At 46.3% G+C, this 17,332-nt stretch overlaps 2 protein-coding genes across 3 annotated transcripts; both read right to left on the bottom strand.

The window, feature by feature from the left end:
• Positions 1–11,504: 11,504 nt before the first annotated feature.
• On the bottom strand, positions 11,505–13,474 carry LOC122612095 (luciferin 4-monooxygenase). The gene is made up of 4 exons (XM_043785476.1): positions 13,074–13,474; positions 12,818–13,010; positions 12,629–12,751; positions 11,505–12,514 (listed from the first exon to the last, which is right to left on the bottom strand). The coding sequence occupies exons 1-4, from the start codon at positions 13,471–13,473 to the stop codon at positions 11,539–11,541; spliced, it is 1,692 nt and encodes a 563-aa protein (XP_043641411.1). The 5' UTR covers position 13,474; the 3' UTR covers positions 11,505–11,538.
• Positions 13,475–13,542: 68 nt separating this feature from the next.
• On the bottom strand, positions 13,543–15,645 carry LOC122612096 (4-coumarate--CoA ligase 3). Of its 2 annotated transcripts, XM_043785477.1 has the most exons (5): positions 15,224–15,645; positions 14,967–15,165; positions 14,785–14,904; positions 13,758–14,723; positions 13,543–13,691 (listed from the first exon to the last, which is right to left on the bottom strand). In XM_043785477.1, the coding sequence occupies exons 1-5, from the start codon at positions 15,564–15,566 to the stop codon at positions 13,622–13,624; spliced, it is 1,698 nt and encodes a 565-aa protein (XP_043641412.1). In that variant the 5' UTR covers positions 15,567–15,645; the 3' UTR covers positions 13,543–13,621. The 2 variants fall into 2 exon arrangements, with proteins under 2 accessions (XP_043641412.1, XP_043641413.1); XM_043785478.1 differs by having other exon boundaries at positions 13,682–14,723.
• Between the last annotated feature and the right edge of the window lie 1,687 nt (positions 15,646–17,332).

The following is a 17,332-nucleotide window of genomic DNA, read 5'->3' as shown; positions in this document are numbered from 1 at the left end:
ATTGTTGTTGCTGTGATTTGTTGCGAATTTTGGGAGCGATTTGAAGGCAGTTATCTATTTCAACCCCTTGGAATTTCCGTTTCGAAATTTGTTTGACGACTTGCGCAAGTTTGAGCACTTCTGGGTGATAAGATTACCAGAAACTTTTAACTGCCCAGTAAATAACGCCCATTCATTAACGCTCAGGGGGCATAAAACGGAAATATGACACAAACTCGCCATGTTACACTGAAATTAAGCATTATAAGCAATCGAGAGCAATTAAGCAATTGAACAATTGGTGCAAGCACTATTAAAGCCATAAGAGTTCGATCGCCCACCCGTTCAACGGTGGAAAAAGTCAAAAGGCACCCACGATGTGTTTGCTGTTTTCACTGTTGCCAATTTGAGTTAATTTCCAAATTGCGAAACTAACTGAAACAATAAGCATAACAATAAGCCAAGTAAGCATATTAAATCCACAAACAATTAATGAACGCTGTGCACTGAAATGAAAGAATGAAAACAATGTACATAGTATGAATGTTTATATTTGTTTCGCTTATGAAGGATCGAAATTTATAAAATAAAACCATTCAATATTGTATGACGTTTAACATGTGCATGTAATTGACACCTTTAAACTAATTTTTACCATGCGCAGCAAAAAATCGACAATAAATAAAATTTTTAAATAGCTATACAAATAAAGCGTATCAAAACAAAGCGATTTAAATCAATAACACTATGTAAACTAAATGGACAATCTGCTTCGGCTAATAATGGTTTGTGTTAAAACTTTGAAAAGTACAATCACTTGGCATTTATCGACATTTGTTTATTTTATTTGCTGGCTGACAGATATGCCTAACTTTTTTGCTTATATGGAAATGCCATGGTATATGGCATTGACCCCCAAACTTTTCAGTGTGGAGCCCCCAAACTTTTTAGTGTGGAGCTCACAAAATGAGACAGTTGTGTGGAGCAAAAGGAGTTCAGAGTGCACACGAATGGAATTTGCCCCCACATTCGTTGTCAATGTAATTTGTCAGTTCAAAGACCTCGTGCAGCACGAGGACTCCGATTGCAACTACAACTCGTTGTCGTTCCATCTAGCCAGGATGCAAAAGGACCCCGGATCCTACGTGCAAGATGTTTACATGGCGGCGTTGCCCTGACAAATGTGCCAAGTGTGCGGACGTGCGCCCAGGTCCCAGTTTTCAGTTCCCAGTTTCCAGATCCCAGCTCCTAGAGCCCAAAAACACAGATCCCGAGTCGAGTGCAGCTAAAAAATGTAATCAATGTATTTTTGTCACGTTAACGAAATGCACCAGCCTCGCAGCTCAGCTCAGTTCAGTTCAGCCGGCACAGCTGCCATAAAAGGGCACTGAAAGAAATGTTCCCTCTTTTACTTCACTTTCTTGTTTCTAATTTAATGAAAACCAATAGTTGTGACATTTGTAATGACCATGCTAGGAAAGTTTCTTTATGCAGTCATAGGTTTATATCTGAAGTTAAAACCCGCAGAACATAGATCTTTTTTCTCAGTGTGGCCATACTTCCTTCGTCACCACCGCTCGACAAACATAAATTGTGTCTGTCTTTCGGTCTGTTTGTCGAGCTGCCTGAATTTGCACGGCATGACAACGACAACAACAACAGCAACAGGAACAAGAACAGCAAGTACTAGTATGACTGCAACTACAACGACAACTACAACTACAAGGGAGCTACAGATGACGGAGAAGAATGAGTCCAAATGCCGGGCAGAATGCACAAAGGATTGTCAGGGAGAAATGTCACGTCGTTTGGCAGCAATTATCCCCAGAGCCCAATGAGCATTGACTGAGCGAATGAGTCCTGCGTCTGCGAAGGATTCCGGTTGAGATTTGGATTTGGATTCTGAGACTAAGGCTGCGAATGAGGCCCGAAAACTAGACGGCAGCTGCCAGACTTTGGCGCGAGCTGCAATGCAATTGCCGTACAGTGATCACTCGCTAAGGGTTGCAGCTGCTGTGATTTACCTGAGTGCGAGAGCTGTTTACCTTTTCGGCTTAAGATTATGATATAAACGAATGTTTATGCTACTCACTGGTATTTAAAAGATAATGTACGCAGAATATTTACTATGATATATAATTTATAATTTACGATCCAACATAACTTTCGTTTAAGTTAAGGACTGAGCTAAACTTTATTTCTCTGCACTCCAAAAAGGATATTCGCCACACTTCCTTGAGTTATGCACATCAAGTTCCACTCCGCCTGTTCCATAGCTCAATCCCATATACACCCCTGGATCCGCTCTCTTTTCGGTGGCAGTGATGTGTGCCTTATGCCACGACTTCCTCCCCGAAAAAGCAGAGTCCTCAGCGAAGAAAACTTAAGTGCATTTGTGCCACAGCGAGTCGCGTCGTCTGCCAGCTGTCTGCACCCCTGCATTCCTACCCCCATGTGTAATTAAGTCGAGCATTATTCGATATGCTGCACTGCTGATATTTATGGGCACATGCATTTGCTGGCTATTTATAGAGCGAACTAATGGCGCAGCGCTTCTGGAGAGCCCGAGTTCATAACCTTACCTATGCCCAACTTCGTTTTCCCATAGCCAAATGTTATCGAACTGGCACAATGGATAGATTGCGATACTGTTCAGTGGGCCAGTGTCGAAAGAACAGTGGATTTATTTTGACAAATGGGGTTTCTATACGTTTTTCGTGTGTGCCGTTGATGATCAATGGGGCAAACCAACTTGAGTGTCATTTAACTATCGCTGTTATCTTAGGAGTGCTCAAATCGACTAGTCAAAGGCTCATAAAACTAGTAGATAACGTGGTCTAATTGCTGCATACAGAACTGCTAAGCCCTATTGGTGCAAGTAGGCTGATAGTGCCGTTGTAACTCAGCTGTGCCCTTCGTGATAGCCACCAAACATTCAGAAGTTATGCAACTGATTAACAAACTTCTACATACCAAAATTCAAAGCTCTAATGATAAAAGTTATAGAGACAAAAGGTTTTAATGTTCTACAATTTTAAAGAGAATGAGAAATAGTTGACCAAAGAGATTATTTAACTACACATTTTAATTCACAAAGAGTCAGCGCAGCTCGAGGCGACTTCGTGCGGCATATTTGCAGCATGAGTTCGAAGAGCTATCTGTGAGAAGTAAACAATCCCAGCCCAACACTCTCGGATGTCGTGAGTCACCGGCGAAGTTTTTGTGTGTCAGCGCGAAAGAGCGACGCAGATCGCCAAGTGATTAACTTCTGTATCTGACAGTCTGAAATTCACCTTTCGAAGTGCCAACTCTGCGGAAATCGTTGGTATAAGGAGCATAGGGTATAGGGAAATAATATTCGATGGCTCGGATCGAAACGGAAACCCGACGCCTCCGCAGGCGCCTCAAGTTGCACTTGGCGCTGGCTCAGCTTTTTGCGGAGCTGCTGCTTTCCTTATCGCCGCCGCGTCTGTGTCATCAGAAGGCAGTAAAGAAAATAATTTAACGACAGCGAAACCAGCGAAATCGCGACTGGCAAAGTGAGATAGAAGATAGCAACAAGTCGCTGGGCGCCCGCTTGTTTACCTTGGGTTGGTTGTTCGTGGCAGCGTAACCAGCAGAAACTCTAAACTTGCAGCTGCCACGCTTATCAGCTGCACAGTGCATTGACATTGTTGCACTTGCTGTGGCTGCTGCAGTTGCAGTTGCAGTGGCTGTTGCTGTTTGCTGCGGTTCTATTGAGAGCGTGGTCAAAGGCTTTTCAAAGACTTTTCAGCAAACAAGCATTAGCTAATTCGTCTGATTAAACTTTGAATGGAGGGTCTGTAAACTGGTAAATATCAAGGCGTTAGTACATATGACTTTAAGTTCTTTGCTTTAACTTGGCGTTGAATGGGTAGTATTTTGGATGTATAAACCGGGAATTCCTAGTTTCCTAGTGAGATTTCTTCGATTTCAAGTAGTTATTAAAGTACTTACTTGTTAAACAGCCTATTAACCTTATTGTTTGTCCTTTTAGTTTTCAGTTTTTTAACCAGATCTGTGCTGAAAGAGCTTTGTTTATCCGCTTTATTTCGCCTCTGCTTTTGCCAACTGTGGTATTGCCATGGATGTCCTTGCCCGCGAGTGGGCTGCTTATTAAGTCATAGCCAATGCTGAGGGCAAAGTTCAAAGGCACTTGGCGCCCACGTAAGTATGCAACGCGCTTATGTTTGTCTTGAGCGGTGGATGCATCCTGGCCGCTCGCTGTTGTTCTTGCTGCAGCTGCAGCTGCTGCGGCTGCCCTTGTGTGCACTCTCATAATTTACTATTTTAGTAGCTTACACGCACACACAGACAGTGGAGGAGCGGCTTTGTTGACTTTTGTTTTAACGCCTCACACACACACAAACACACACACACTGGCACTCTCAGGACGAAGGACTCGCACTCATGCACATGCTTCACTTGACGCACATTGTTGTTTAAACTGGCGCTGGGGGTAAATCACACAATTTATAAGTGTTGGCCAACAGAGCGGAGCTGGCCTATCTGCAAGAACAACAATGCGGCGATGGCGCCTGCCTTATATTAACAAGCCAAAAGAATGGAAGACCGCGAAAAGTGGAAGGATATAGGCGGTGGGCGTGGGGCGTTGAGTGGGCGGCGGGTGGAAGGAATAAAACTGTTGACAGTGCCGCAAAACAAGCGAAAAAACATTGCATAAGCTAGGGCGCACGCATCCCGAATGAGTAAGTGAGATGGCTATGTGGCGAAAGAGATAGAGATGTTGTGGGTGCGCGGCGGTGAAAGGATAAATGGAGCTCGGCAACGAGGAAAGGAGAAAGGGGGGAAGCTGGGCGGCAGCGAACACTTAACATAGTCAGCGTTCTGTTCTGTTTTTAAATGTGAAGTAAAGCAGAAAATTTAACTAACAAGTGCTTATAATTCGTGCCGGCTATTTATAGTTTACTATTTGTAGTTTAAATACCATTTAAAATGGTACGGATTTAATAGTTTTTTGGCACCCCCTCTATTTTGAAGTGTATAAATGGACTTATGCTGTGGCATGTAATACCATGGCAGCGCGCGAGTTGGCGCTTTAAGAAGGCCGCCGAAAGCAAAACTCTTTTCACTTTGCCATTATGTGGCTGCTGGGCGGTGGAAGGGGGGGGGGGCAGTGGGGCAGTGGGGAGATTGTGTGGGGGAGGGGGTTTTTGGGGACGGGGGTCAGAGCGAAGCGCGTTCTGTGCAATAACATATGTTTTTGGAGGCAGCGTGGATTATGTAACAACTCGCTGCATTTGAACAATGTTTACCTCCCCCCCAACCCCATTACTTCTGTTGTTCGGTCCAGCAGCGAAAAGAAAAGGGGCACTAGGGGGGTTTTGGGGGGCGGTAAAGGGCTGAGGGGCGCGACCGGTTGTGCTTGTGTGCGTGGCAAAGCCAAAATATTTGAACAATTTGCGCTGCAGATTTCTTTGGCAGCCGCAAAAGCGAAGCTAACAGCCTTCGCTTTACATGTGTGCGAGTGTGAGTGTGAGTGTCGCATCCTTTGGCCTCTCTCTCCCTCCATCTGGCTCTCTCTGTCGCACTCACTCACTCACACACACACAGACACACACACGCACAGACTGCACTCGTTTAGCATCGTTAAGCTTTCCACTTTCCGCTTTTGTATGCCGGGCCACATTTTTCGTGCTAATATCGTTAAAATGTTATTACAACGTAGTTTTTGCTTTAAACTTCATACCCCTCCCTCCCATCTCCTGCTCCACTGACATCCTGCCGCTCTCGTCCTTTCTGTTGGAAAATTATCGTTAGCTCCCCGTTCCAAGCGGCCGCCGCCCCCCTGGATATTCTTTCATGTTACTGGGCTGGATTTTCGCTACATCGTGTAAAATTAATTGAATGTAGCTGCAGCACTGAGCAAGTCCGACCAGATGGCCAGATATCCAACGGATATAAGCCAGGATCTGGCCAGCTAGCCAGCCAGTGGGCCATGTAATTTAGATGCTCTGCTGCCAAACCAGCTTAAGTGCAGCAGTAGTCAACCCTTTGCAAGTGTCTTACATCGGGACTTCAAAAATGGTGTGTTTTCGTAGAAAAAAGGAACTCCAAATTCATAACAAATAAGATTTTTCGATAGATCTTACTTCGTAATAAAGAAAATATTGCTTGCCTAATAAATTTGACCAAAATTATATTACTATAAAGTATTGTTTTAAAGTAACTATATCACATTGCCAATAAATTTTTTACATTTTTTCGCAAAATTTGTATAGAAATGCCATAAAAGAGTTGTTAAACTATTATATTTCATTTCCTGCCTAAAAACAGAGAGCGAGGAATTGAATTTTGGTTGGTTAACACTTTATTGGTCAATTGGCCTTTACATTTTTTAGGTTACACTAACCTATTACATGCATAAAAAGTTATTTACAAAATACTCTTTTCCAGCAGTTTAAAACCGATAGATGTGCAAAAAACAAAGTAAATCTACTGCAATGCTGTTACTAGTAATGAAAATGTAATTTTGATTGGGTGCAAATGAATTAAAGTTGTGCACACGTTTTATGCCCTTTTTATTTTACTTTCCACCGCGGCGAGTCATCGCAATCAGAAAGTTATTATAGATTAAATAGGGAAAAAACTGGATCTCCACGATTTCCCTTTTATGCAGACTGCAATAAAACTGCAATCCTTTTTCGCCGCGTTGCTCCTCGCGATGAAAAAATATGTTTGGTGTTGGCAAATAAAAATGAATGGAAAATGGAGAGTGGAGAATAGGGTTTAATTTCACTACCAGACCGAATGGCTGTGCATACCTTGAATATTTGTGTGAGGAGTTCATTTGAAACGATTCCACCTTCGAGGGCTATATATAATGCCTTATCAGCCGGCCCCGATTGTTTGCCCAACTCGAACTCCACCTGGCCCATCTTATCAGGCAGCTCCAAAAACCCCTCCTTCTTCACATTCTGATGTTTTTAAGTCCGTAACATTCCCGTATGCGATTAAGAGCCCCACTGGATGCGATGGGCTCCCCATTTGCTGTGACAAATATTGATTTACGCTTTAAGCTATCAACATTTGCCGTGCTGCATCGCAGGGCTGTGGAGCATGTCAAATATTTGCTTAAATACGAGTACAGCAGAGGCAAGCTTATTTTTCTGCGAGCAAATGAACTAAGCTGCGTCCGGAATTGGTGGGCGTGGCGTGGCGTGGGGCGTTTGTTTTTTGCCTCACATTGCAAGACAAACATGGCAGCAATAAGGAGTGTTCTATGAAAATTTCGCTCCTTTCAACAGCCTTAGTCCACGGCAGGATAAATGATTTCCCCAACATTTTCTGCTGCGGCGGCTTCTTCCTCATATTTCTCTTCTCAGACGTAATTTAATGATGAATTTTCCCTTTACACAGGAAATAGAATTTAAGGAGTTCAAGGTCTCGCCTCTCAAAGACATGGGACACTTTTGCTTAGACTAACTATTATTACACCTATTAATTATCACAAAAGTCAAATATTTTCTTAGTTATTATTTCAATGTATGCTTAGCTTAAATGGATGCACATTTATTTTTTATCGTGTAAAGTTTAGGTCCAAACGTGGGCGTTTGTGGGCGAGCGATTGCGTGTCTTCACAAATTATAATCCATACGGCAGGAGAGTATAAACTGGTGGCCGAGGGGCAAAAGGAGAAAAGGGGAAGAGGGGCTGCAGGATCTGCTGTTCGTGAATGCTTATTTATACATTTCCCTATCTGCGATGAAAAGTGAACTATTATTCAGTGGGCCCTGACCAAGAAGCGCTCAACTGAGACGCCAGCGGCGTGTGCCAAGACCACCGCGCCTCCACTCCACCCTCAATGGACCAAGGACCTAGGACCTACCACGGCCAACCCTTATCCTGGCACCTACTCCCGAGGATCCCACCCCTCCGCCTGCCATGTCCTGCGTAGGCGCCGCGAAGCGTGGCCAGACAGACGGCTGGCAGGCGTTAGGACACGCGTCCTTTTTCCCAACTACCCAGCTACCATTCAGGCCAAGAAAGTTTTCCGGTTGTCTTCCTGTTCCTGTCCGTCCCAACGAAATTAAAGCCAGCCCAACAGCTGCAGATCCTCACGTCGGCCGGCCGAAGAAATCATTAGTACGGAAATTCCGGACACCACCAACTTCAGTTCTATGAAGTCGATATTTATTTAAATATTTATTACAGAAAATGCCTCAACTATATTTATATTATATTATTATATTGCTAAATACTTTTTTAGAGATGTATAATGATTTACCCAACTTCGTTTGATTGTAGAGCATTTCCAGTTCAGCATTCCAACAGTATTCTTACATTTTCGCAAATCTTTTCTTTGGCTTATCTAATCCAGGATGTGAGCGCGTATTAAATACTTTGGGATGCACCTTTTCCATTCAAAAGCTTATCAAGTCCACTTTTGTCACAGCAACACACAAAATGTACACGAATTTTTGATTCCATTGTGTGAGGATAAGTTTCGTGTTTATCTTTTGGGGCCCGCAGCTTTCGCATCGAATCCGATTGTAATATTATGTGTTTTTGCCGTTTTCGGGGATTTTCAAGAGTCTTGTCAAAGCCCTCAACTTCCGAGCCAGCATCTTTCACTTGCGCCCCTCAAATGCACAGAAAACTTTTCAGCCATGACAAGTGAATATTTTTAAATATTTCGCAAATATATAACCTCATTAAAGCACCACAAAATAAATCCTTTGTAATATAGAATTATTTATTATTGTTTTATTAAAAAAGTGACCATTTGATCATTTTCTTACTGTGTGGGGGGTACTTTTCACACATCCTCTGCCATCAATCAAAACTGCGTGAAATCAAGAATTTATGCCTCATTGGCAGCCGTGGCACGCTCCATCGCATTGAGCAGATAAAAGCGGCAGGCGCAGCAGCAGGTCGACACCGGGAAATCGCATAAGAATGCCCCACAAAGGGGCGGCTAATGTATGCGCAGTGTGTGGGCGTGGCAGGGGCATAGGCATAGGCAACCGCAAGGCAGCAAAACACACACATTTTATTAACCGACAAACACGGACGAGATGTCCCTGACCAGCGGCGGCAGGACGACGCAGCCCACACTTGGACCACTCGGACTTCGGGGAATCCTGCCCGGCGAGCGACCACAAGTCAGATGCACGTGTAGGCCCATCTCTGGGATGTGGGCGGTGCTAGTTGGGTGGTCGAGTGGTTCGTGGGGAGGGGAGGCGGGGCATAAAAATTGCATGGACCCGAAGTTGATTTGAATGTGGCCCCTGAGTGAGGAGCCCGGAGCTGTGCTAACTTAGTTAAATATTACCCCACCGCAGAGCATTTGCAATGCATCCACCCATATCCCAAACACACCTACTGTGGTTTCCATAGGCGCTGCTACACGTGTCAGGCGCAACTCAGGTGGTTAGTGTATCTAAACAGCTTTAAAACATTGAAGTTGAAGTTAAAGCATTGGAGAGTTCCCTAAGAATGGAAATATGCCATCGAACATATGCATATTCATATAAACAATTTAGTTCTTTGAGTTGATTAGTTGTAATTGTTCCGAAATGCATTGTTATCACACCATCCAATCGACATGATAAAAAACAAGTTTTTAATTTCATTTGCAGTGAAATAAGGGCTTGTGTGCCACTCGATTTCCCAACGCCCATAGTCCAGGTGCGCAGTGAGTGGCAGCGAAAGTAACGGCCCTTTGGCCCAACTGCTGTGTGCCACCAATAGTTGCCACCACTATGAGCTGCACATTTCCACCCCTTCGAGGAGGCGAAATCAACGCACGGCAGATGTGCCAGAGTTCGGCGATCGAGGCACAGGACATGTTCCCTGGCGCAGGACATATGCGGGATATCCCGTGAGCGTGGCTCGCCCTTTTCGTAGATCCACCCTGGCCAGCGCCGAAAATGTTTGTTTGATTAGCAGCCAGCGTGGAGAGGAAACGAAACTTATCTAAATTCCGAGTTCGGTCGGCTGGAGTGGGTTCAGTGCTGGTATTGTTGCACTTTCTGTACAGTTTTATTGTTTGCCATGTGGTTGCTACTGTTTGCATATATTTCCATATGCTGCGCGTTTCCTTGATGAAAATTTAAAGCATAGATTCCAGCTTTTTGTTTCATGGCCCAATGTTTGCCAAGTGCAAATGGCAAATAAAATGCGCAGCATATTACAGTGCACATTTTTGCCATGTTTACCTGATGCTTAAATGCACTAGCACTGCGGTTGCAGTTGCCTAACAATCGTCATTGAAATATTTGGGTTCAATTTGTCTGCATACCTTCGCAAAGGAAAACATTTCCCATTCAACACCACTTCTTTCTGTCAACTGATGGATTTAGACAAGCTAATCTTTTTCCACATTTTAAATTAGGAAATGGGATACACAACTGGAGTACTGCACCTAATTTATGTAAATCGTTTAGTTTCTAGTTACGTGTGGCTTGAGGAATTCCAGCAGAGCCGAATCCTTCGAAATCAGGAAACGAAAGAGGCTTAGAAGAAGAAGGGCTGCTGACCTCCTTTGCTTTATCCCCTAAACGGAAATTGTTAAGCAACTCACTTGCCCTTAGCGCGTCCATTCACTTACTTACCCATTCATTCACTCACCGACTTACTCATGCCTTGATTCATTCAGTTATTCGTTGGTCATGCAAATCCCTGGCACACAAATTTACACCTTGGGTGCAGTTTGCAAAGCCCCGGGATAATCCGCATTAGTTGCAGGATGCAGACGGCCACAGGCTCGGACTCGGTCTCGGATTCGGATACGGATTCGGATACGGAATGAGACCGAACCAGGCGGCAAAACCCACCCGATCCGAACCGATCCGACAGGACCATGTGGCTATAGGGCTTAGCTTCCCCCTCCCCCACTAACTATGACGCTATATCTGCAACTTGTGTGGAAGGGGCAAAGGCAAATTGAATCGTGTTTTGTCGAGCATTGCAATTCGGAATTTGTCAAATGTCGAATATGTGCAGACTGGCTTCGATTCCAAAAGTCCTAAAAACCCCAAACAGAAACAGAAACCAATAAAATATGTATGTTTTGTCCCCCATCACCCCACCACCCCACTGCCCACTGCCCACTGTCCTTTGCCGACTGTCCAATGCCCCATGCATATTGCAATTTTAATTTTTCAATTCATTTTATGTTGAATATCTGACCGAGTCGATGTTTTTACGCCCCTGCAACTGGAGTCGCAGCCGCAGGGGTGCCACAAATAACAAATTGCTTGTCATTGGCATTGCCAATGGGACCCACCACCTCCCCCCATCCACCGGTGGTGTCCAAGTCGAAGACCCCATCCTCGAAAGCCTTTCAGACAGGGCTTTTACAATTTGAATCTCGATTGGAATTCATTGAGTTGCCGACATTAGTTAGCCAGCAGCCTTAGAGGCAAGCACAGTGGACTGATGTTGATGGTGCAGTATTTTGCTTTTAAGAATCAGCAATCTAGAAAATGCAAACAAATATAGAATGCTTTTAAAGATTAAATATTAAGGAAGCCATCATGTGATTTTGACTCGAAAACAAGTGGTAACTATATTTTATTCAGCTTCAACTTCGAGCTGCTGTACAAGACCCAGGACCTTTCGCCTCTGCAGCTTATCATTGGGTGTCTTTGGCAGGCTGTCGATGAAGTACACACCTCCGCGAATGTGGTAGGCTCCGCTCAAGTAGCTCTCTACGATGTCTCGAATGTGATCCGCCGTAAGGCGCTCCCCCTCCGGACTTTTGGTGCGGACCACGGCGCAGGCAGTGAGATTGGTGGCCACTTCGTCGGGTATGCCGAAGACACAGGCCTCACTCACGCCGGGCAGCCGCAGGATGAACTCCTCGATCTGCTCGGGATAGATCTGGAAGTTGTTGAACTTGAAGACATCGGTGTCGCGGGTCTGGATGTACAGGTAGCCCTCGCTGTCCAGGTAACCGATGTCACCCGTGCGGAACCACATTCCGTCGGAGCTGAGGGCTCTTCTCGTGGCCTCCGGGTTTCGGTAGTAACCCTCCCACTTGAACCGCAGGCGGGCGTAGATGATGCCCACTTCATTGATGCCGAGTGGCATCTTCAGTTTGTCCAGCACCCTTAGCTCCACATTCCGCATGACCTTGCCCTCGCAACCCACAGGTCCACCCACATTTTTGCTCAGTCCACCCATCTCCGAAAGTCCGTAGCCCACTATGAATCTCTGGTTACCAATCAACTCGTACATCCTGCGAGACACCGCCTTGCACACCTTGGATCCAGCTCCAATCAGAACCCGTATGGATTGGAGCTGGGCCCTCAGCTCCATCACATCACTGTCGTGTTTGGAGAGCAGCGCAATCTGGTGGGAGGCCAGGAACAGGAAGGTCACCTTGTGACTAGCCACCAGTTGGAGGAGGTACTCCACACTATATGGCCGATTGGTGATTATCCGACGACAGCCGTTGAGGAGGGAGGCCAGCAGAATGATGGTTCCCGATATCCAGTAGAGGGGACTGAACGACAGCAGCACGCTATCCCTGGTGTAGGTGTTCGGACTGTAATGAGAGGTATTTATAATAATTAAATAGATATCCTAATCGGAGAACCGTTCATTGGACCATAAAGATATGAAACAAAACATTGGAAATCATGGATGATATTTAGCTTACTTCTTGCAATTACAGAGTAAACTGCGATGGGATCGGGTGACGCCCTTTGGCATTCCCGTAGTTCCCGAGGAGCACACAATGAATGCCGTGTGATCGCCATGTAACTTTGGACAAGGTACGTACCTAAAATAAGAAACAACAATTAGAATTGAATTTAATTAATTCATTTCGAAATATAGAGAAACTTACGCAGCAGCTGTAATGCAATCATCATCATTCAGTAGCACGCTTATATCCAGCACTCCCTCCAATTTACCATTAACAAGATAAATCTTGGCGGGATTTTTCAATTTCAAATTGACGGACTTTATAATATGGTAGTTCTCTACATCGCAAAAGATCACCTTTGGCTCGGTGATGTCATACATGTATTTCACAGTCTCTGAAAGGAAATTAAAGATCACGATAATACAAGTACAAGTACCTTCTATCGACTTAGTCTTACCTTCAGTAAACTCCGGATGCAGTGGATTGATGGGAATGCCACGGAGCAGAGCCGCAATTATCACACTGGTCAGATACGTGGAGTTATTGGCCGATATTCCGACGACATCGCCCCTCCGTAGTCCCAATCTCTTGAAGGCCTGTGCGATGCGGGCACTGAGCTGAGCCAGCTGGGCACCGGTGAGCTCCTGACCCGTGGGATCGCAGGTTTGCATCACCTGATCGGCGTTGATCTGCAGCACGCGCATGATGACCTCGCCCAGGGTCATCTCCGGACCGTAGAAGTCCTTGCCACGCGGTCCGAACCAAGTTCGCGACGCGGCATCGTAGTGCACCTCACAGCTCATGGTGCCAGTGGCTCCAGTGGCTGGCGATCGAATAAGTGCTTTATGGCGCCTCATTTGAGTTTTATATGGCACCGGGAGTACGGAAAACAAAGTAGAGCTGCTAATTAGTCGGACACGGCAAGACATCGATGCTTGTCGCCAGTGTCAACTAAAATAGATGCTGATTTACTCATTGACATCTTCTGTATCCCGCTAATCAAAACTAATCAAAAGCAGTGCAGCAGACATGGAAACTTTTCAATTTCGTTGACCGTTCTTCTGATGATGATTCACTATGTTTATATTTATGAAACACGATTAAAAGCAACTGATTATATTTAGCATTAATCTTAACTCACAGATGGGTGGTTGCCTCACTCAACTGCGACCAGATTTTCCTGCGCTGCACCTTACTGTTCTGCGTCTTTGGCAGACTGTCCACGAAGAAGACTCCGCCGCGGATGTGGAAGGCATCGCTCAGATGCTCCGCCACAACTCCCTTGACATCCGCCTCGGTTAGCTGACCACCCAGCTCATTCTCCTCCCGGACGACGGCGCAGGCTGTGAGATTGGTGGCCACCTCGTCGGGTATGCCGAAGACAGCCACTTCATGGACTCCGGGCAGATGGAGAATGACGTCCTCGATCTGCTTGGGATAAATGGGGAAGTGATTGCACTTGAAGACATCCGTGTCACGGGACTGGTAGTGCAGGCATCCCTCGTCGTCGAAGTATCCATGATCGCCGGTGAGCAGCCACTTGCCATCGGGCGTGACGGTCACCTGGGTCTCCTGCGGATTGTGGTAGTAGCCGCCCCAGCGTAGGTTGAGCCGCACCAGGATCTGGCCCGTCTGGTTGGGACCCAAGGACTGGCCGTGTGGGTCCACCAGACGCACCTGGACATTTCGCAGCAACTTGCCCTCGCTGCCCAGTGGACCGCCCACATTCTTGGAGATTCCGCCGGTCTCGGTGAGGCCGTAGAGCACGGAGAATCTGTTCGCACCCAGTAGCTCGTACAGTTGCCGCCAGATGGCCAGCGGAACCTTGGAGCCGCTGCACACGAAGGACTTGACGGACTCCATCTTGGCGGCCAGCTCCTGTCTCTCCGGGCTCTTGGCCAGCAGTGCCATGTGGTGGGGCACTGTGAGCACGAAGCTGACCTGGTGTCGTTCCACGAGGTCAGCGAGGTACTCCACGCTGAAAGGACGATTGGTGATGATCCTGCGACATCCATTGACCAGCGAAGCGAGCAGGGTGAAGACGCAGCTGATCCAGTAGAGCGGACTGAAGCAGAACAGAACTGTGTCCGAGGTGAAGAGCTGAGGGCTGTTTAATCTCTTCATTAGGGGTCATATTTCTTTGAAAGCCATCGCCACATTCTACTCACATTTTGGCGCTGTTCAGCAAACTGCGATGCGAACGGGTTACGCCCTTTGGCAAACCGGTTACACCCGAGGAGGTGAGGATGAAGGCCGTATCATCGCCACTCAGATGCGGGCAGGCAAAGCTGCAGGATCAGAACTAGCTTGAGGGTTCTTATTGTGAGCTTCTGGTTTATGTTCTACCTACAGCGTTTTCTCATCGTATCCAGTGCAGCCATCTGCGAGCAGATCCCGAATGTTACGCACTCCGGGCAGGGTTCCGGTGAGCAGAATGATCTCCGTCTTGAACTTGATGCTGCTTTTGACCGCGCTCAAGGTCTGGTAGTTGTCCAGGTCGCAGAAGATCACCTTGGGCTTCGTGATCTCGAACATGTAGGCCGTGGTTTCTGTGTATAGATTTAAACATTTTACAAGTTATTTAATCATATATCTGGTTTCTTGTACCGGCATCAAAGTCCGGATGCAGCGGGTTGATGGGTGTTCCATTCAGCAGGGCTGCGATGACCACTTCAGTTAGATAGGTGGTGTTCTTGGCCGAAATGCCGACCACATCGCCGCGTTGCAGCTTCAAGCGTTGAAAGGCGTGGGCCAACCGACGACTCTGCTCCAGCAACTGGCCACCAGTGAGCACCTCGCCCGTGGGATCATACACCTGCATCACCTTGTCCGAGTACAGGCGCAGAATGATCAGTGCCACTTCGCCCAGCGTCATATCCGGACCGTAGTACTCCTTGTCCTTTGGCCCAGACCATATCTTCTCGAAGCTGTCGTACTTGGTGGCCGCCATTTGGCACTCTCTGGTCTCTGGATTCTGGATTCTGGATTTTTCGATTCCTTTTAGCCGTTCGATTGGACAAAACACAACTTCCGTACACAGCAACTGAGTTTCGGCGAGAGTGGCCTGGCCTATATATACAGTCGGGCACTGGGGAGGTGCTAGAACTAGATGTTCGATCTGCTAATTAGTGCAACACGTTCTCCATACCCACATACCCACACACACACACACATTCGTTCTACTCACTTCTATGGGCAGCGCTTTTAATGAACTTTGGCGACGACTGGCGCTGCCAAATTATCAGGTGAGTTTTGGTCCAGAGTTGCTGGGATTGGTCCAAAAAGGATGTCTTGGGTAGTCATTCCTGCTTCCCAGCAAATGGATTTGTTAGAGGATTCATGTAGCTACTGCTAAGGGTACATAATATCCTGAATGATTTAAGCATTCTGCTTATTTCAGAATATAGTGAGGATCCCTAGTCTTCTGGATTCATTCGATTTTGAGTAAGTTTGCAACCACTGTGCCAGCTGGGACCCAGTGCATGGCAATTGCATAATTTCCACGATTAAACACGGCTTGAGCTCCGCTCACCTTGCCCATCTCTGCTCCCTGACTGCTCCCGCTCCATTTCCGATATCCTTGCCGCTGCTCTGCGGTTGTCTCCACGTGCCACGATTCCTGCTCCTCCTTGTTGCATCGGTCCGTCTGGCCAGGTGGATATCTACATACATACGTATACATACGCATCGCAGCCGTACTCGTATAACTGCCATGTGCAACCGCAGAGAGATGGAGTCGCATCCTTGATGGGCACACGCTTCATTTGCGTGCTTAGTTAGGAAATCAAGCGTATGGCTGCAGGACAAGTGGGCGGGATGGGCGGTGGTGGGCGGCACTTAACATGCAAGGTGCATCCACCTGGATGGGCGGTGGATGGTGGTTTAAACTTCGATTCGTGGCCGGGACTAAAAGTTTCCCGAGCATCGGGAAGAACGGAAGTTCCGGGGCGGTACAGATAGTTGGCCGGGGTTGAGGGAAAAACTCGGATTTCTTCTGCCGCAGCTGGATTCATTGATTTCACTTAAATTCTTGTGATTCAAGAGTAAACTAAATTAATTACACGGCCGGCAGAAATGTGCAACAAACCAGCGTTGGCTGAAGAGGTGCAAAAGTGGTGGCGCAGCCTGATCAGCGGCCAATAAAAGTTTCGCGAAACTTTTTTATGGCCTTTTCATGACCTAAACTCGTCTTGGGAGCAAAACAGGGCTATTCTGTGCGCCAGCAGCAACTTGGTCCACATTTAACTAACTTCAAATCTCGGCAATTAACTGAAAGTCACCAGCCGGGGGAACTAGAGACTTGGCAAATGTAATCAGGCCCAACATTATAATTAACCGCAAAATGCAGTTACGAGTTTTTTTCTTCCTTTTTTTTTTGTACCATCCACCAGCCCAACAACAAGTTAGAGAGAGAGAGAGGCACTCCATTGCGCTGGGCCGTCTATTAAAACTTTTACGACAAGTAGGCGAAAAAAAATTACTTAATTAAAATGATTGACTAAACAGAAAAGTTTGTGCGAAATCATTTTTTTGCCTCTTTTTCCGCCGCCAACATCATCCGCAACTAGCTGGGCATACTTTTCCGGAACAATAGTTTCTTCCGGTTGTGGTGCGCTCTATATATACGTACGTACAGCTCGCCATCCCACTCGCACAGTAGCCCTTGCTCTTTTGCGCTTATTTATTGTTTGCCGTTCGCCCGGAGGCTGTGAGATT

This window comes from Drosophila teissieri, chromosome 2R (genome assembly GCF_016746235.2).
Source record: "Drosophila teissieri strain GT53w chromosome 2R, Prin_Dtei_1.1, whole genome shotgun sequence".
NCBI classification, from domain to species: Eukaryota; Metazoa; Arthropoda; class Insecta; order Diptera; family Drosophilidae; genus Drosophila; species Drosophila teissieri.
This window is presented reverse-complemented; position numbering and strand designations above follow the sequence as displayed.